The sequence below is a fragment of the Athene cunicularia genome (assembly GCF_003259725.1).
Source record: "Athene cunicularia isolate RWA chromosome 12 unlocalized genomic scaffold, athCun1 chr12_part1, whole genome shotgun sequence".
In the NCBI taxonomy this organism is placed as follows: Eukaryota; Metazoa; Chordata; class Aves; order Strigiformes; family Strigidae; genus Athene; species Athene cunicularia.
In genome coordinates, this window is record NW_020799116.1 from 16,576,807 (window position 1) to 16,592,587 (window position 15,781).

At 46.3% G+C, this 15,781-nt stretch overlaps 1 protein-coding gene across 2 annotated transcripts; it reads right to left on the reverse strand.

Annotated features, from left to right (window-relative positions):
• Positions 1 to 698: 698 nt before the first annotated feature.
• Positions 699 to 15,775, reverse strand: RBM5 (RNA binding motif protein 5). 2 transcript variants are annotated; one of them, XM_026857147.1, is made up of 25 exons: positions 15,736 to 15,775; positions 15,417 to 15,624; positions 15,258 to 15,374; positions 14,751 to 14,906; positions 12,752 to 12,821; positions 12,142 to 12,215; positions 9,755 to 9,838; positions 8,997 to 9,057; positions 8,769 to 8,834; positions 8,460 to 8,620; positions 7,419 to 7,516; positions 6,851 to 6,938; positions 6,568 to 6,645; positions 6,411 to 6,483; positions 5,818 to 5,903; positions 5,403 to 5,481; positions 5,062 to 5,153; positions 4,353 to 4,517; positions 3,732 to 3,878; positions 3,580 to 3,651; positions 2,949 to 3,128; positions 2,671 to 2,745; positions 2,104 to 2,201; positions 1,899 to 2,028; positions 885 to 1,378 (listed from the first exon to the last, which is right to left on the reverse strand). In XM_026857147.1, exons 1-25 carry the CDS (start codon positions 15,750 to 15,752, stop codon positions 1,253 to 1,255), a joined length of 2,601 nt encoding a protein of 866 aa, XP_026712948.1. In that variant the 5' UTR covers positions 15,753 to 15,775; the 3' UTR covers positions 885 to 1,252. The 2 variants fall into 2 exon arrangements, with proteins under 2 accessions (XP_026712947.1, XP_026712948.1); XM_026857146.1 differs by having other exon boundaries at positions 699 to 1,378; positions 15,258 to 15,624.
• Positions 15,776 to 15,781: the final 6 nt, after the last annotated feature.

Consider the following 15,781-nt stretch of genomic DNA (forward strand, 5'->3'; position numbering starts at 1 on the left):
AAGAGACAGGGATCGCCCCCAGCGGACACCCCTCGAGGAGGAAGGCGACAGGGCAGCAGGGGAAGCAGGCCTGACCCCAGCCCCCCAGGACCTCTCCCCAGTCCCCACGGGCCTGGCACACGCAGGGGCAGGGGCAGCTCTTGCTCTATCCTAAACTGCTCCCGTGCCCACCTGGCCAGGGCTCATGGCTCATGCTACACTGGGGGTGCTGAGCATACCCCAGGGGCAGGGGTGAGGGCTGAGCCCCTGCAGCTCATCTGGGCTCTGAGGAAGAGGACACGAGGGTGACACCTAAGAGAGAAGCGCAGCAGACTGATGAGCTGCAGATGGAAGCTCTGGGAGAGGAGGTGGCTCGCTCTCCCGCAGCCCAGTGGCAAGTCCAGGCCCAGCCCAGAGCCCCGGCAGCCACGGTGCCAGGTCCCCCTCAGGCCACCCGCCCCGGGCAGGGGCTGGCCGGCTCCCACGCAGGACCCGTGAGCGGTTGTGGGGGTCCTCTCCTGCCCCTGCAGCTGTGGCAAGAAGGGAGAGGAGAGGTGAAGGTGGTCCTGCACCAGCCCACGTCCATGCCAGAGCTGTGAGAAATACACTGGGAACAAGGCAGAGCTCAGCACAGGGAAGAAAGGAAGCAGCTGAGCGTGGAGGAGAGGCCCTGGGATGAAGTCTCATCAAGGAAGAAGCAGAACCACAGAAAGGACAAGTAGCATTGGCAACTTAATTTTTCATTCACCCACTGAGAAACACAAATAGGATCATTTTTGGATGTATTTCTTTTGGAAATGAGCCAAACTGGCAACTAGAATCAAAGTCTTCAAAAAGTCTATACAAAGATGTATCATACAAAATGTACAGGAAAGTTCTCTGAAAAAAAAACAACAAAAACCAACAAAAACAAACAGACAATACAACGAAAGGAGAGCAGAGACGGTGTGAAACCACAGCGAACAAGTCCTGCCCCTGCTCTGGAGGGCAGGAACGGCATCTGGACAACACGCTCCAAACACAAAATACATTACACTATGTACAGGACCGTATAAAGATCAGCATCCCCTTTGGTCTAACCAGAGCTCTCCAGCATGAAGTTGGGGCAGTTCAAACAATCTGCTCATGGAAGTGTGACATGCTGAGAGGGAAAAAAAGTCCAAGGGAATGAAATGGTCAACTCTAAACCATAACCAGAATACAGCCAGGCCACCAAGGCTACAGCATTTAACAGTCGGTTCTGGCTAACAAGTGCTTTGCAGGCCAGAGCACGTTACTCCATCTCCGTGAAGCGAGCAAACATGGCTTTCCGCACCGCGTCTTTGTACGAATCTGCAGTGGAGACGCCGTAGGAGCTGCCCTTGGCTCCCAAGCCAGCCCCTCTCATCCGTACTTGGGCCTGCAAGGGAAGAGACACACGCTTCAGCTCCGCAGCCAGAGACCACACCACCACGCAGGACGCCACAGCACTCGCGTCAGCCCTGCCGGCTTCCCAAGCTCCCAGGGGGTCCCACACAGCACTGAACGTGGACTCAGACAGCACAGAAGGCACACAACAGCCCATACTTGCTGGCTTCACCCTGCGCCAACACTGCCCAAAGCGCAGAGAACACGCCATTGACAGCAGCCCCAGAGCGCAGCAAACCCAGGGAAGACAACTGCTGAGGGAGGGGAGGGCAGTCCACCCACAGCAGCACACGCCGCCTTCAGCAGGAAGGAAGCACAGCCCTGCCTGTCCAAGCCCCAGCTCTGCCCCAGCTTTAGCCTCTGACAGGACAAACCAGAGTAGGAGCTAGTGAGAACAAAGGCAGCTCTGCTGTGGATGGCACAGCCTCCTCCACAGATCTTCAGTAGTGAGTGCTTCTGGATAAAAACAGGCGACATCAAACTTCATCAAGGAAGCATCCATCTCTACTCACCTCAATGGGTGCTGTGATGCCCTGACATTTTCTTCCCAAGCCAGAGCCTTCCCTCCAGCCCATGGCCTGAAGCATCTTGTTGCCTATGTTACTGTTGTCAAGGCCATCTTTGGTGGGCTGCTCATAATTGCTGCACGGAGAAGAGAGTTGTTAACTGAATTGCTCATGGCATATCGAAGCAATGGCTGAGCTTTCAGATACATACACTGTGCCAGCATCATAGACCTTCTTGCGCTTGGGCTCGGGGGGCTCTGGGATGCCGTACTTCTCCCGCCGCTCGGCTGCTCTGTCTCTGTATTTCATCTGTGTGAGGTAACCAGATTTAACACTGATTTAAAGACACGTTTGTTCATCTTTGAGCTATGGAAGTAAGCTGAACACCTGCTGTAATAGCAAGCTGTGCACTGCAGTCCTCTAGAACACAGCTTGACTTCAACAGAAAGGGGAACCTCAAATTCAAGACCCTGGAGACCTAAGAGCCTGCACTAGGGCAGGAGGAGCCCAGCCCCAGCGCCTGCTGGATTGCCACTCAAAGGCCTCTGGTACCCATCTGGCAGCCCTGAGCTGGAGGTGGAATGACCCTTCCTTGCTCAGCACTAGCTCTGGGATACAGGACACTTCTCCATGTAACAGGACAGCTCTGAACCTTGACCCAAGAAGGGGTTGGCTTATGAGGATTATCTTGAGTGATGTGTGTCAGGATAAAGAAAGCTCAACATATCATCTGTGCAGGTTTTCCATTAGCTACTCATCTGCTCATCTCAACACTGACCTCTCTCTCACGTAGCTCCAAGGCTTCAAGTTCCTGCTCCGAAAGCTTCGATCTCCTATAGATATCCATGTTTTGCTGAAATGAGAAGAGACTCATGTTAACACAAAATGCACAACAGCTCTCTACCCAAGTAGCTGACCGCTGGGAGAGCAACAATCCACTTGCAACTATTTTTCTTTAAGAGGAACAGTTTTCTGAACAGCAACATGCATCATGGCTTTGGTTTATACGCTGAATTACAGTGATCAAGTACCTTCTCAACAGCATAGTACATCTACCTTGTGCAAGTCAGACAGCTGCTGGTGCCGAATCAGAGCGTCTTTGTTTGGGAACTGCCTTCTGCACAACAGACAAGCCATCTTCTTCCAGTCAGTCAGCTTCTCTTCCTCATTCTCCATTCTCTCCAGTAAGTCTTCATCGTTATCGCTATCGCCACTGTAGGCAGCCACAAGACCACGCTGGAAAGGAAACAACAGCGTTAAGGGGAGTGTAACAGCATCACCACAGTTCAGAGAGCCCAGAAAGGGAACAGACAGGCTGGAGATGTGTTCACTGCACAGGAGGGGCATCACTCCCTTATCACTAAGGATGAAATGCAACTTGAAAGAACCACATACTACAGCTGCTGCAAGACTCGGATCCCACTAGCCAAACAATAATTTGAGTGCAGTTTTCTTAGAAACCACAAAACCTCAACTGAGCTTGAGGCTAGAAGAAATCAGAGCTTTTCTCAGTGTACCTCAGTCACCCAGCCTACTGCACTCACACCGGACCACTGTAACCACCTCAACCTTTTACAGACAATGCCGGAGAAATCCAGGTTGGAAAACCAGTTGATCTGCTAGACCTCCTTTAAAGTGTTTCACCAGCAACCACTGGTAATACCTCTTTCAGGTATCTCATACTCACCTTCAGTGGATTTTCATCATCCCCATTTTTCATCACCTCTGGCAAGATCTGCTGTCTCTCAGACAGAGCTCCCTGGATGAGACAAGAACGCCATGAGCAACAAGCTCCCTGCCACTCCGCACCCCGCCGCACACTGTTGCCAGCACCTTCACCTTTTTCTCAAAGAGGGCAAAGCCTGCATCAGCAGCAGCCGACTCCTTCCGCTCCTCCTCCCTGGTGCTCAGTGGCTGGAAGCTGTTCTTGAAGTTCTCTTTCTGCTTGTTCAAACTCTTTGCCCAGCGCTCCATGTCTTTAGCAATCTGAAAGGCAGAGTGGTTTGCTCAGACAGCTCCCCTCCCCTCAGTGCTATCAATCTCCTAGGACACAGATTCATCTCGCATACAGTTTCCAGAACGAGTCAAACCACTACCTTTTATTTTTAAATCATGGGACACTGGATGTAGTGCAGCTGCTTCCCCGTATACAGTGTTCAAAGGTACCGCAGCTTGCTTGTTTTACTGTATGAACCCTTCTTATCAATCTAATCCTGTAAGTGACAGCTCAGTTATACTCCCACTGGTCCTGGCACAATTCCATATGCATTCCTCCTATGCAGAGCTTATTTCTGCACTGAAGCCTTGCCAACTCCACCTCTCCTCAGCCCTCTACAATGCCTGCAATTTGCAGGCATGCACCCCACTGAATAGCCTAGGATTTCCTTTGTCATGTAAAAGAATCATTATCCCATTCCACAGAAAATTTTAGCTCAGTTACAATCCCATTTTGTCTTTTACCTGTTGAGCTGTTTTACTCTTAGGCTTCTCTTTCTTCTCCTTGACTTCTTTGGTGGTGGTTGTGGTAGCTGTCTGTTGGTATGTGATACCTTCTGCAGCAGGCATGTAGGTCTCCTTTTCGCCATCCCAGTAAAGATACTGCTGGGTTAAGGCATTGTAATAATACTGCCAGAAAGAAAAAAATAGTCCCACAGTTAAACACCTCATGCATGCGAAGTGTCCAAGGGAGAACCCATGCAAGCTGTCTGATGCAGACAACCACATCAAATGGGAAGGCATTCTGCAGAAGCCAAACAAGTTCTGCAGACTCTGCAAAGGAGTCAAAAGGCATGAAGTGGCTGCCGCTTCTGTCCCTAAACACAGGCGCTCTGCCCAACAGGACTACAGAGAACCTTCTGCCTCTCCCAAGAGATGACCTAGTGGAGCCCAGAGCTGGGTGCACTCTGATGGGCACTCCGCAATAAAATAGCTCAACTACAGCGTCTGTAGCTCAACTACAGTGTTGACAAGGGCTAATCTTATATGAGCCAAACTGGGAGGAAAGTTAAGAGAAAGGAGAGAAAAATGGAGGGCTATACCAGAGGGTAATCATGTTGCCTGCTGCATTTGGTTCTTTGTACTCCTCAAAGTTAATTTCACTCATATGATGAGAGACAGGGAACTAACGGACCTTAACAGTTAAAGACACATGGGGAGAACTTGCGTTTACCTGGGAATTAGGATCGTAGTAGAGCCCTGTTATAGGATCGTAGTAATATCCTGAAGACTCATCATACTGGTAGGTGGAAGTGTCAGGGACAGCTGTAAAAAATTCAAGTGTGGGATATGGTCACTAGAGTTGAATTCAGATATATCTTTCTACATTTCAGGTAATATTCTGAGATAACTAGCAGTCATGAGGCAGACAAGCCTCAACCACCCATGCAGAGTACACTCTCCAGAGACAGCTTCACCACTGACATATGGTGACAAAGCACTCAGGCAAAGCCAAGTCTCTCTCACTATGCAGTGACAGATATCTGTCCCCAGGACCACCTCTTGACTGCTTACCGTACTTGGTTCCAGGGACTACACCAGTGGGGGGAGCTGTTTGTGCCTGAGTACTAGTAGTAGGTGGTGCTGATTGTGTCTGGAAAAAAACCCAAACCAGGAACCTCAATCAGAAAATCTGTCACTGAGGCAAAAGAAAATAAGAACAACAAGCCAAGGCATGAGCAGCCCACACCACGCGTACAACAGCTAGCTCCTCCTCACCAGTGCACTTAACACTCACCTTTAACAAAGAACAAAACTATCACAGAAAAGACATGGCAGATGACTTACAACCACAAGCACTGTGACTAACCCATGGACACCCAGCAGCTTTGCTGTACCACCCACTTTAAAGAACAAAGGCCACAGCTAAGCTAGATATCCCACATAACCCTGGCATTGAAAGCAAGAAGCAATTCAGCGCTGTAATTACCGGAGAGTCAGGTGAGTTTGTCTGCTGATTATATAACTGAGGACTCTGGGACACGACTGCTGCTGTGGTGGTAGTGACTGGAGCCCCTGCCAACAGAGAGCAGTAATGGATAAGCCAGATAATTTGTAAAACAGTACTTCATCCTAGGGCTAAAATTACTTTGTTTACAGTTTCAGCTCCTAATTCCAGCTCCAGCAGCCAAACAAGGCAATAAACGTTCAAAAAGAGACAGATACACAGTGAGTACCCAGACAAGGAATAGTTTCCTTTTCAGGAGGAAACACTCTGCTCCCTAAGTCTGTGATTCCTAACAACTGCTAGCACTGAAGATTTTTCTACAGCCACTTACACTTCTTGTGAACTCAAGGCTCTCACCGATAGTCTGCAACAGAGGCTGCTCTCTCATCTCACAGAGGACCTGCTTGAAGGAACCTGTTACGCTTCTCTAGTAACACATATTCAGAAATACTGAAAGCAGAATGAGCCAAGTATCCCTTTACGCAGCCGAATAAACATAAAAGCTAAGGTAAAATACCACTATTGCAAAACTGTCATTACAAACAACTACATCTCCCACACGTCATAAGTACTACCTGATATGGTAGCTGTGTCTGTGTCCAACACTCCTCCTTGATTTTGGTAGTACTGCTGATAATCCTGGGAGTACTGCAAAGGGAAGTGACGGTGCAAGATGAGCAGATATCCAAATTACAACCACCTACCAGTCAGAGCACAATTGCCACTACTAACCTGAGCATACTGTGTGTAGCCATCCTGTCCTGACTGGAGGTAGCTGTAGTCAAGAGTGCTGCCTTCTCCAGTCTGTGGCTGAAATTCAAGCAAGTGATTTTTGTCAGGGACAGGTAAGTTACTGCATTTAAAAATTTCAACACTGTTTAGGCTCCAGTCTGTCAGAGCAGATCTGTCATATTAGCTTCGGCCAGTTCAACCAGATGGCCAGCAGTTAAACTGTATGTGCTACATTTTCATTTTCAGGAAAGCAGGACTATGAGCAACAGCATTCAAATCATACCTGAGTGGATGACCACTGAGCTGCAGCAATGGCTGTACTTGCCACAGAGAAGGCGCTGACTCTGTTACCGTCTGGCAGAAGTAAGTCTCTGTAACCACAAAAATCATGCATCTGAGTAAATAGTCCTTTTTTTTTTAAGCATTTCCCTATGCAAGAAGGTAAGAGTCTGCCCTCATGCGTGGATTTCTTGGCAGTTATAAACCACGCTGATTGTAATGAATGAGCCAAAGCACTGCCTGGCAAATAAAGGAACTTTGGGTTCATTGTTGTACAGTCAACAAGAAGTCAGCAGTCTCCAAGGAAACAAGCATGCTGTGTACACAAGCAGTTACGATGTTATCTTCAAAGGACTGGAAATAGGGGTGGCAGGAAACACTGCTGTCACTCTCCTCACACAGTGAAGAGCAGGATGAATGCAACACAAGACAACAGAAGCAAACCTATGGAGCGACAGTAATCTTAAAAGCCTGGGTGACACCAACTAATATCTAATATAAATGGCAGGGGGTGGTGATGATTGAAAAAAAAAAAAACAACAACAAAACCAAACCCTGCTATTGCAACTCACTTTCTGGCACTCTTTGCAAAGTCAACACCAATTGTTTTGCCATCAATTTTTAATGGTGGCTGAAGACTCTGTAAAATCTGCAGCAGTTGAGAAGCATCCTACAACAAGAAATACTCATTGTTATGAAAGGCAGGTTACTGATGATTCAGAAGTTCCCAAAGCTCCAGCTTTACACATAAAGCCACTGAAAGCAGTAAGAACACCTCCATCTCCTCACAGTATACACACGTAGAAGAGCACAATGGTGGGACAGCCCACATGCAAAATAATGGTTTCCCTGGGCCACTGATCTCAAACATCTTAAAAATCTTAACATTACGAAGCAAGTATTTACCCCAAATTACTTCAAAAGAGAGACGAGAAGAGACTGACATTAGGGACCCATTTTCATGCCAACAACAAACTGTTCCATTTTGTCTAAAGCAGGTCCAAACAGATCACGTTGCTGATCAAGTTTAGTATATGCAGGAACAGACTCTTACTGCCATTCAGAGACCCTGTTCCAGTATTTGACCTCCCTCACAGTTATGAGGTTTTCCTTATACTTCACTGCGATTTCCCAAGTTTCCATTTATGGCTGCTGCCTACATTCCTATCCCTGTGTAGCCTCAAGAAGAATCTGTCTCTGCTGTCCCTACGCCCTCCCACTGGATGCTGCAGAGAGCAGCAAGATCCCTCACCTCCCCCTTCTCAAGGTGGAAGAAGGCCAATTCCGTGGGTACCTTCTCCCACATTATATGCCCCAGTCCTTAATTTCTGAGATCAAGATATGATCCCAGACCACAGTTTTTGTGATCCAAGTGTGAAACTAGCTTTCAATCTGCAACAGCACTCTTGCTATAAAAATAGCTTTCCAGTGTGCTCCCAACATCCTACCACCTTCTTTCCCAAATGCAGCTAATGATGAAAGGCTTTGACACACTGTCAATTAAACTCTGGTGAACTGGGGCAGTCCTTCAGAGCTCCAAGACTCTAAATGCTTCAGCTACAGAAGCATGTTAACAACCTGTTTTTCTCCCAACGCATCAGTAAGGCCCTCACCATGGCAGAAGACAGCTGCACAAACGCAAAGCCTCTATTTTGCTGAGTCTGCTTGTCTTTGATAAGACGAATATTATTGACTGCCAGAGACGCATATGGAGACAAAGCAGTCATGATAGATTCCACTACAGTGTGAGGAGCAATGTTTCGGAGAATGATGGCTGAGGAGAAAAGAAAGCATGACATTAGCTGTGCACATAATGGCTTTCAGAGTACTTCTAATTCTTTAGTGGGCACTCTGAGGTACAGGAAGGATTTTGGTACATGTGTTGACATTTCACATTGTATGGTAAGTCAAAGATAACTTACTATCACAGTAATAATCCACAGACTGAACGGCTTCTGCTGCTCCAGGTGGTACCTCCTGTTCTGAATCTTTGTAAGAAGAGGAAAATATCTTAGTCACACTATAGCTCATTCACTCAAACTCAAGCATTTCACAAGCCAGCCCAGGACCTGCAGTGAACTTTGCTTCCAACACAGGACAGAAAGTTTCCCACAAAAGCAAACACAGCCAAAGGGATCAATGTAACATACCAAACTTATCTGCTCCACAGCGGAAGCATTTTAGCCTCCTTCTGAAGTTGTAAAGGCAGCACTATGAGGAACAAGAGAAGCCAGGTAAGAATCTGGGTAATTTGTAACAATGCTGCCATTTGCTGTGCAGTAACAAAAGCCAGACATTCACACAAAGTAACGTAACAAAGCTAAACCCACCAGAATAATCGAGAACAGCAAAAGCCACCCTCATCTGTATCACAGCTGCTTTTCAGAACATCCCAGCTACATTTTTCCTAGTACTCCCGAATTATTTAGTTATTTTAACTGTGTGATTTTCAAATTACAATCTCAGGTGTAGTAACTACTTTAAAAAGCACAATGTTAAAACGAAACACAGTCTGTAAAACAAGTTGTCCTTACAGACAAAAAGTGTAGTTAAAGCCTGACAAAACAGCCTAGTCTCCATCTTACTAAATCATCTCCACTTGGGGGTGGTGGGGGGTGTCAAGTGAGAAGCACACTACAGTACGCAGCAGACCAGCAGCAATTAGTCATCAACCCAATCACTTCATATTCCACTACAGCTCACTGCCCAACCTTTGCGTCTTCTGGGGTAACACCCATCAGTCCATCTATATGGTCACCAGAGCTACAAAACCTTTTTATTTCATCATCTTACTATTCCTACAATGTCACACAGACCAGCAGTACGGCTCCATCACGTATTGCTTTGTTCAAACCACTGAGAGCAGTGAAGCCTGAAAAACTCCCTCTGATAAAAACATGCACTATACCTTGTTGCAAAGCCAGTCCTCAAATTTAGGCCTGGGGTTGCTGTAGTGCATCGCAATCTGCTTCCCTTGAATCACCAGCTTTTTCTGCAAAAAAAGTGGTTTCAATTATTCCTGTATCGAGGCACACATGTCCATTTTCCCATGGCAGAGCACCCTTCGGAGGAATCAGTGCTCCTGAATTAAATGGACAACATATGGGGAGGATGTGGAGGACAACCACCGCCACCTACACCCTGCCCATCCAATCCTGCAGAGAGGAGGACAAGGGCAGTAAGAGAATGGGATGTGGAGCAAAGATAAACGGAATCAGGGAGTGTTGAAAAAGCTGCCAAACACTAAACGCTGACATGGAACCAGGAAGTGTCTCGAAGGAGACAAAGTCCTAACCTGCTGCATTCAGGATTAACACATTTTTTAGGAGTCTCTTTGCCCCCACATTTCTATTCATTTCTGGTATAGCACTGAGCGACTTTTTAAACAGGTCCTTAGGTGACTGCTTCACTTCTTCCCCTACTCCAAATACCCCAGACATTTTAACAACCACATATGGATTACTTTTCCAAGCACTTTCTTCAGAAGTGTCCCTCTGAAAATACAGTAATTCCTCCCAAAGGGACCCTGCTTAGACTTCTTGGAGGCTGGATTACAAGTGCCATCAACTGAAATGTAACTTAAGTGGTTTCCTTTGACTAATGCATCAGTTCAACTGGAAGCCTGCACGAGAGGTTTGTGTTCTTCATTCAGGAAGGAACTCTCCAAAATGAGTAACTAGACTGCAAGTGAAGCTTCTCCAGGGGTAGGAAAAGTTCATAATGCTTTCAGCATGTTCTGACTTTAGAGTTAGGAATTTACATGTATTTAAGAAGCCTTGACTCTCAGCCTCACACTTTGCCAAGTGTGGGAATGCAGAATGCCCTCTCAAAATATGGCCATCAATACACTTTAGTCAAACAGGTGGAAGTACATCTGAGGGAGCGCTTATTAGAGGCCAAACCCCAGACATTTTAATAGAAGAACTGATGTTATAGCAGGTTGGCTTACTGCAGAGGTACCACAGAAGTGCCAGGACCGGTGGCTTTTCTGGTAACAGGGTCTGACATAGATCTAGCATGTAGCATGAACAAGGCTTTCACATTCTCCACAACTAAATAGGGCAAAGCCATTTCTCCTACCGGCAGGAGGGAGGGTTGGAGGGCCCAGCACTCACTGGATATGCACACAAAGAAACAAAGCTGCTGGCATTGTTGCAATACATCATTCTTTCATCTAACAGTCAGCAACCGGGCTGCTGGGGAGATTCTACATTTTCCCTACTACTAGGGTGGCTGGTTACTGGAGTGAATTTGAGTATGTTTCAATAAATTATGCATCAGTACAGCTTTGTATAGATTAAAACTATCTTGTTTCTGAAAATATGCTCAGCATTAATTTGATATACATCTTCCCATTGTATCCACCAACCCTACAGAGCAGCACATCAGGAAAATAGAATTTGAATGCTGCTCTCTGGCTGGGGAACTCTCCCATGGTATGGGACACAAGAAACCCTATTCCAGCATAAGGCACACAACAACTTCCATCTGCTGGAACTAACTGCCTATGAATCCCATTACAGTGCCATTTCTTTACATCTAACACCGACAGAGCAGAAGAGCATTCCTCATGCTGCCCAGGAACCTTCACAACAAATACTCAGCTGTAAAAAATGAAAAGCTTGATACACTTTGCTCACTTTGAAAGCATTTTTAAATTCTGTTGTTAAAACAGATTATGAATATTCAAAAAGGAGCAAAAGCAACTGAAGCTGTTAGCAGTGCAAAAGGAAAAACTCATTGGAAAAGAAACTAGAGGTCTCATCGCATTTTGGCTCCTCATCAAGTCATACTCCAAAAAAGCCAAAATACACAGCATAACCCATGCAAGAACTCACTCTCTACCAAATTTAGTTGTACTAAAATGCTTTTCCTCTAGAAAAGCCAATTTTCTCTCTTTAACTGGAGGAACACACTATTACCATGAATTGACACTTCTCCTGTAGGGTTAATGCAACGTGATGCAGAGATCTGGTGCTTTCTCTGGCAGAGAAGGAAATGCCAGGTGGACCTCAGTTAGGACTACTTGCTAAACCTTCATGAACCAACACCAAGTCATTTAAAACAATGGCACATTTTACCAGGTAGTGCTCAAAATACCCAATTTTCTCTCCAAATTTTACCTGGTATTTTGTCCTATTGTTACAAATTTTAATATATACAAAGCTTTTATTCTTTTAAATCACTGTTATGGAACAAACCACTCCTTCCACCTTTATTTTTTCCTTTTTTTTTTTTTAACTGTACAGACTTGTTCCATTTTCAGGAATATCTAGACTTGGTGAGTGAAGCAACCTGATTGGCTTCCATCCAGCTGGTAGCATCTTGAAAGTGATAAAACTCCACGAAGGCGAAACCACGGCTTACACCTAGAGACAGCATTCAGATATAGACGGGATACTTGTGTTAGTCAGTTCCTTTAAAACAGGTGAATCTCTCTCCAACTGCTTCATTACTTCATGACAAAGCAGCTTTACAAATGCGACGTCAACTGCTGGGATCTGCTCGTTATTTTGCCATGGCAAGGAACCAAGCTCCCTCAACTGGCTACATTTCACTCGATTTGAATCCACGTTTAAAGGTAACCATGCAACAGACTACATATTATTAAATGGGTTTATGCTACTATTACTTACCAATACCTGTTAACAAAAACCCCTGTAGACAGACTTCTTTTAACATGTTGGACAGCTATCTAAAAGTCTTCCAAAAAGCCACATTCCTTAGCCATGGCAAACCTTTTTTTTTTTTTTTTTTTTTTTTTTTTTTTTTTTTTTTTTTTTTTTTTTTTTTTTTTTTTTTTTATTTTTTATTGCATGTGCTTGCAGTTTGGGGACAATTCTGGATACTCTTTTGGGCTGGGGAAGAGGAAGGTGATGTCAAAAACTGGATTAAGAGCTCTCACCTGTCTTTCTTTTCATCAGCCTCACGTCTGCAGGCTGAGGACCTTCAAACGACTCAATAAGTTCACGAATCTGCATGAGATTTTAATCAGATAGTTAAGTTTTCGCATCTTGGCAGACAGCTGGGACAGTCACGGGAGCAACCTACCTTAGAGTACATGCAAGAGGTACACAGAAACATAACACATGCAACACTATCTCAAAGAAAACCTTTATGTAGCACCAGAGAACCCACACAGTCCTTTGCTATGCTAAACCAACTGTCATCTTCACTCAGGCCACAGATTCATTCAGAATCTGAATACCTACAATCCTGTGTTTGAAGGCTTTTGTGCAAGATTTGGCAAATACTGTGCTTGCTCCAAAGTTCTGATAACACTGCTAGCATCCCTCTCCCCGCATTATCTAAATACCCCTGGCTCCTAGCAAAGAAAAACATGAACTCTACATTGTGAGGCTCCATGATGTATTCTTAAGCTTCACGCTATAGTTCTCATTCTCTAACAGCTCCCCTTCTGTTTTTCAGGAGATAAAGTAGCTTTGCAAATAACATATTGTCAAAGAAAAAGCTAAAGAGACATCAGTTCTTCAGCCATAACAAAGCTACTTAAGTTGTGGCACAGGTTACATAAATTACTGTGGGAAGGCACGTAGAAAAAAGAAACATTTAACAGTTTTTTTTATGTCAGAGCAGAAAAAAACCGTTTTTTAACCAGCGCTTACAGATTCCAAACTACATTACATACAACAGGGCTGCCTCAGCAGACTCCAAACTGATCTAAAGCTGCCTGTTTACATGCTGACTGGAACTGACATCTTCAGTATAAGTAGCTTTTTTCACGAAAAAAAGTGGAAAAAGCTGGAAAATATGTACAGAATCAGTAGTGTCAAAGTAATATTAGTTTTAAGAAAACAACTAGCAGTTCCTAGATGCATCATCTATGTTCTAAAGGTGAGTCCAGAATTAAACTGTCCTGTAAGTTATGCCACAGTTCTTTGCACAACCGTAGAGCTGCAACATTAACATCTCAGAAACAAAACTCTTCTGAAATGCTCCGTGTAATGTCTGACTGGGTTGCTTTATTTGGATGCAGGAGCCTACACTTTATCAAGCACTTATGAAAATATTAGATCAGTACACGATGATTAGAAAGAACACTCAGTATTAGGAGGGTAGTGAATAATCAAGAAAAAAAAAGAAAAAATTCCATTGCCGAAATGATGCAAAACCGTTCTGTGTGTTAGCAATCAATGCACAAAGATATCAGAGCAGAGGTGGAGACTGCCTGAAAACAAACTAGAATAGCTCCCCCCTCGCTCCTCAAGTAACAGTTGTGGGCTTTTATCTTGGTAATCAAAATAATCCATCAAGGAAGAAAAAAATTTTAATAAGAAAGCTCAAAGCTGATCGCCTTCAACATATTTCTATTACTTGCTCCGTCAGCTCCACAGCAGCCATTTTATGACTTCCCAGCTGTAGCACACAAAGCAGCTTTGTGCAGGGCCGTACTCAGCTGACAAGCTCGGTGGGTCTGTAACCCCCACCGGTCGAACTTCTGGCTTCAATAAATACCCGGAAAAATACAAGTACCTTCTGTCTCTCTCCCACTCCCCTCTCCCAGAGGGGGGAAGTGGGGAGAGAGAAGAAAAAAAAACACCCAAACCCCTAGCTATTCCCTGCTATACAGAAAAGCTGAAAAAAGCATGTAGTTTAAACCCCACTCTTATGGAAAACATGCAAACATGCATAAAAAAATACTATCCGCAGATTGTTCCGTTTTGAAATAAACTGCTTAACATTCAAACTGACCTCTGTTACTTAACGTAACAGTTTAAATCCTTTTAGGATTCAAAATGGCAGCGCGACCAACACGTTAGAGGGGGCCACCATGATGCAGCTTTCAACAAAATGGCAGCAGCGACTACCACACAGACCTGCTGACACAAAGCCGCAGACTTCCCGAGGTGCAGGAAAAGCAAAGCCCCTTTCTGGCTACTTACATCGTTCTCTGTAACTGTGATGGGAAGGCCACGTAACATGATGGTTTTACTTTCTTTCTCATCATTAATGTCGTTCCTGTAGTCGTGCTCTCCATAGTCGCCATCGGAATGGTACCCATCTTCTGATTTGTCACTGTTCCTGCGCTCCCGCTCCCTCTGAGAAGCCAGCGCCCAGAATTAACCACCGCAACTTCCAGCGGCATCCCCCCACAATGCCATAAAAACAAATCACAACAAAAACACCAACTCCCCATATGACCACCTTTCTCAGGTTTGGCCCTGACGGCCTCAGGCAGAACCCCAAGCTCAACCCCCCCCTCACATTTGCCCTAAAAAAAACCCGAGATGCCAGCCCACCCACCGGCTCTAGGAGGGCTCGTAACAGGGCCCCGGGCCGAGGTGAGCCCACCAGCGCCCGGCCCGGCCCCCTCTCTCCCCCCTGGGCGGCCGGAACTGCCCACTGCGGCAGGTCCCACAGCTCCAGCCCGGCTCGCCCGCCCCGCTCACCTCTGGGCTATCATAATCGCGGCTATCGTAGTCTCTGTCATAGTCTCGGCTGTCGTAGTCTCGGCTGTCGCGGCTGTCGTAGTCCCGGCAATCACGGCTGTCGTAGTCCCGGCAGTCCCGGCTGTCCCGACTGTCGTAGTCCCGACTATCGTAGTCCCGGCAGTCTCGGCTATCGCGGCTGTCATAGTCTCGGCTATCGTAGTCCCGGCTATCATAGTCGCGGTAGTCATCGTAGCGGTCACCGCGGCGCTCCTCACTGGACCTCTTATAGTCAGAGTCCCTGCGCCGGCTCCGAGACTCCCGCTCATCACGGTCCTCCCTCTCCACGATGGAGCCGTAGCGGCCGCTCCGCTCCGTCCTGCTCACGCTGCGGGGCACACCGGGCCGAGCTCACAAGGTGAAAAGCCCGCAGCGACACCCACCATCGCCCGCCCGCCCACCCCACACCCCTCCATCTCTCCCTCACACCGCCACTCACCGCTTGTCCGATCCCATGACGCTGTCCACAATCCGCAAGCACTCAG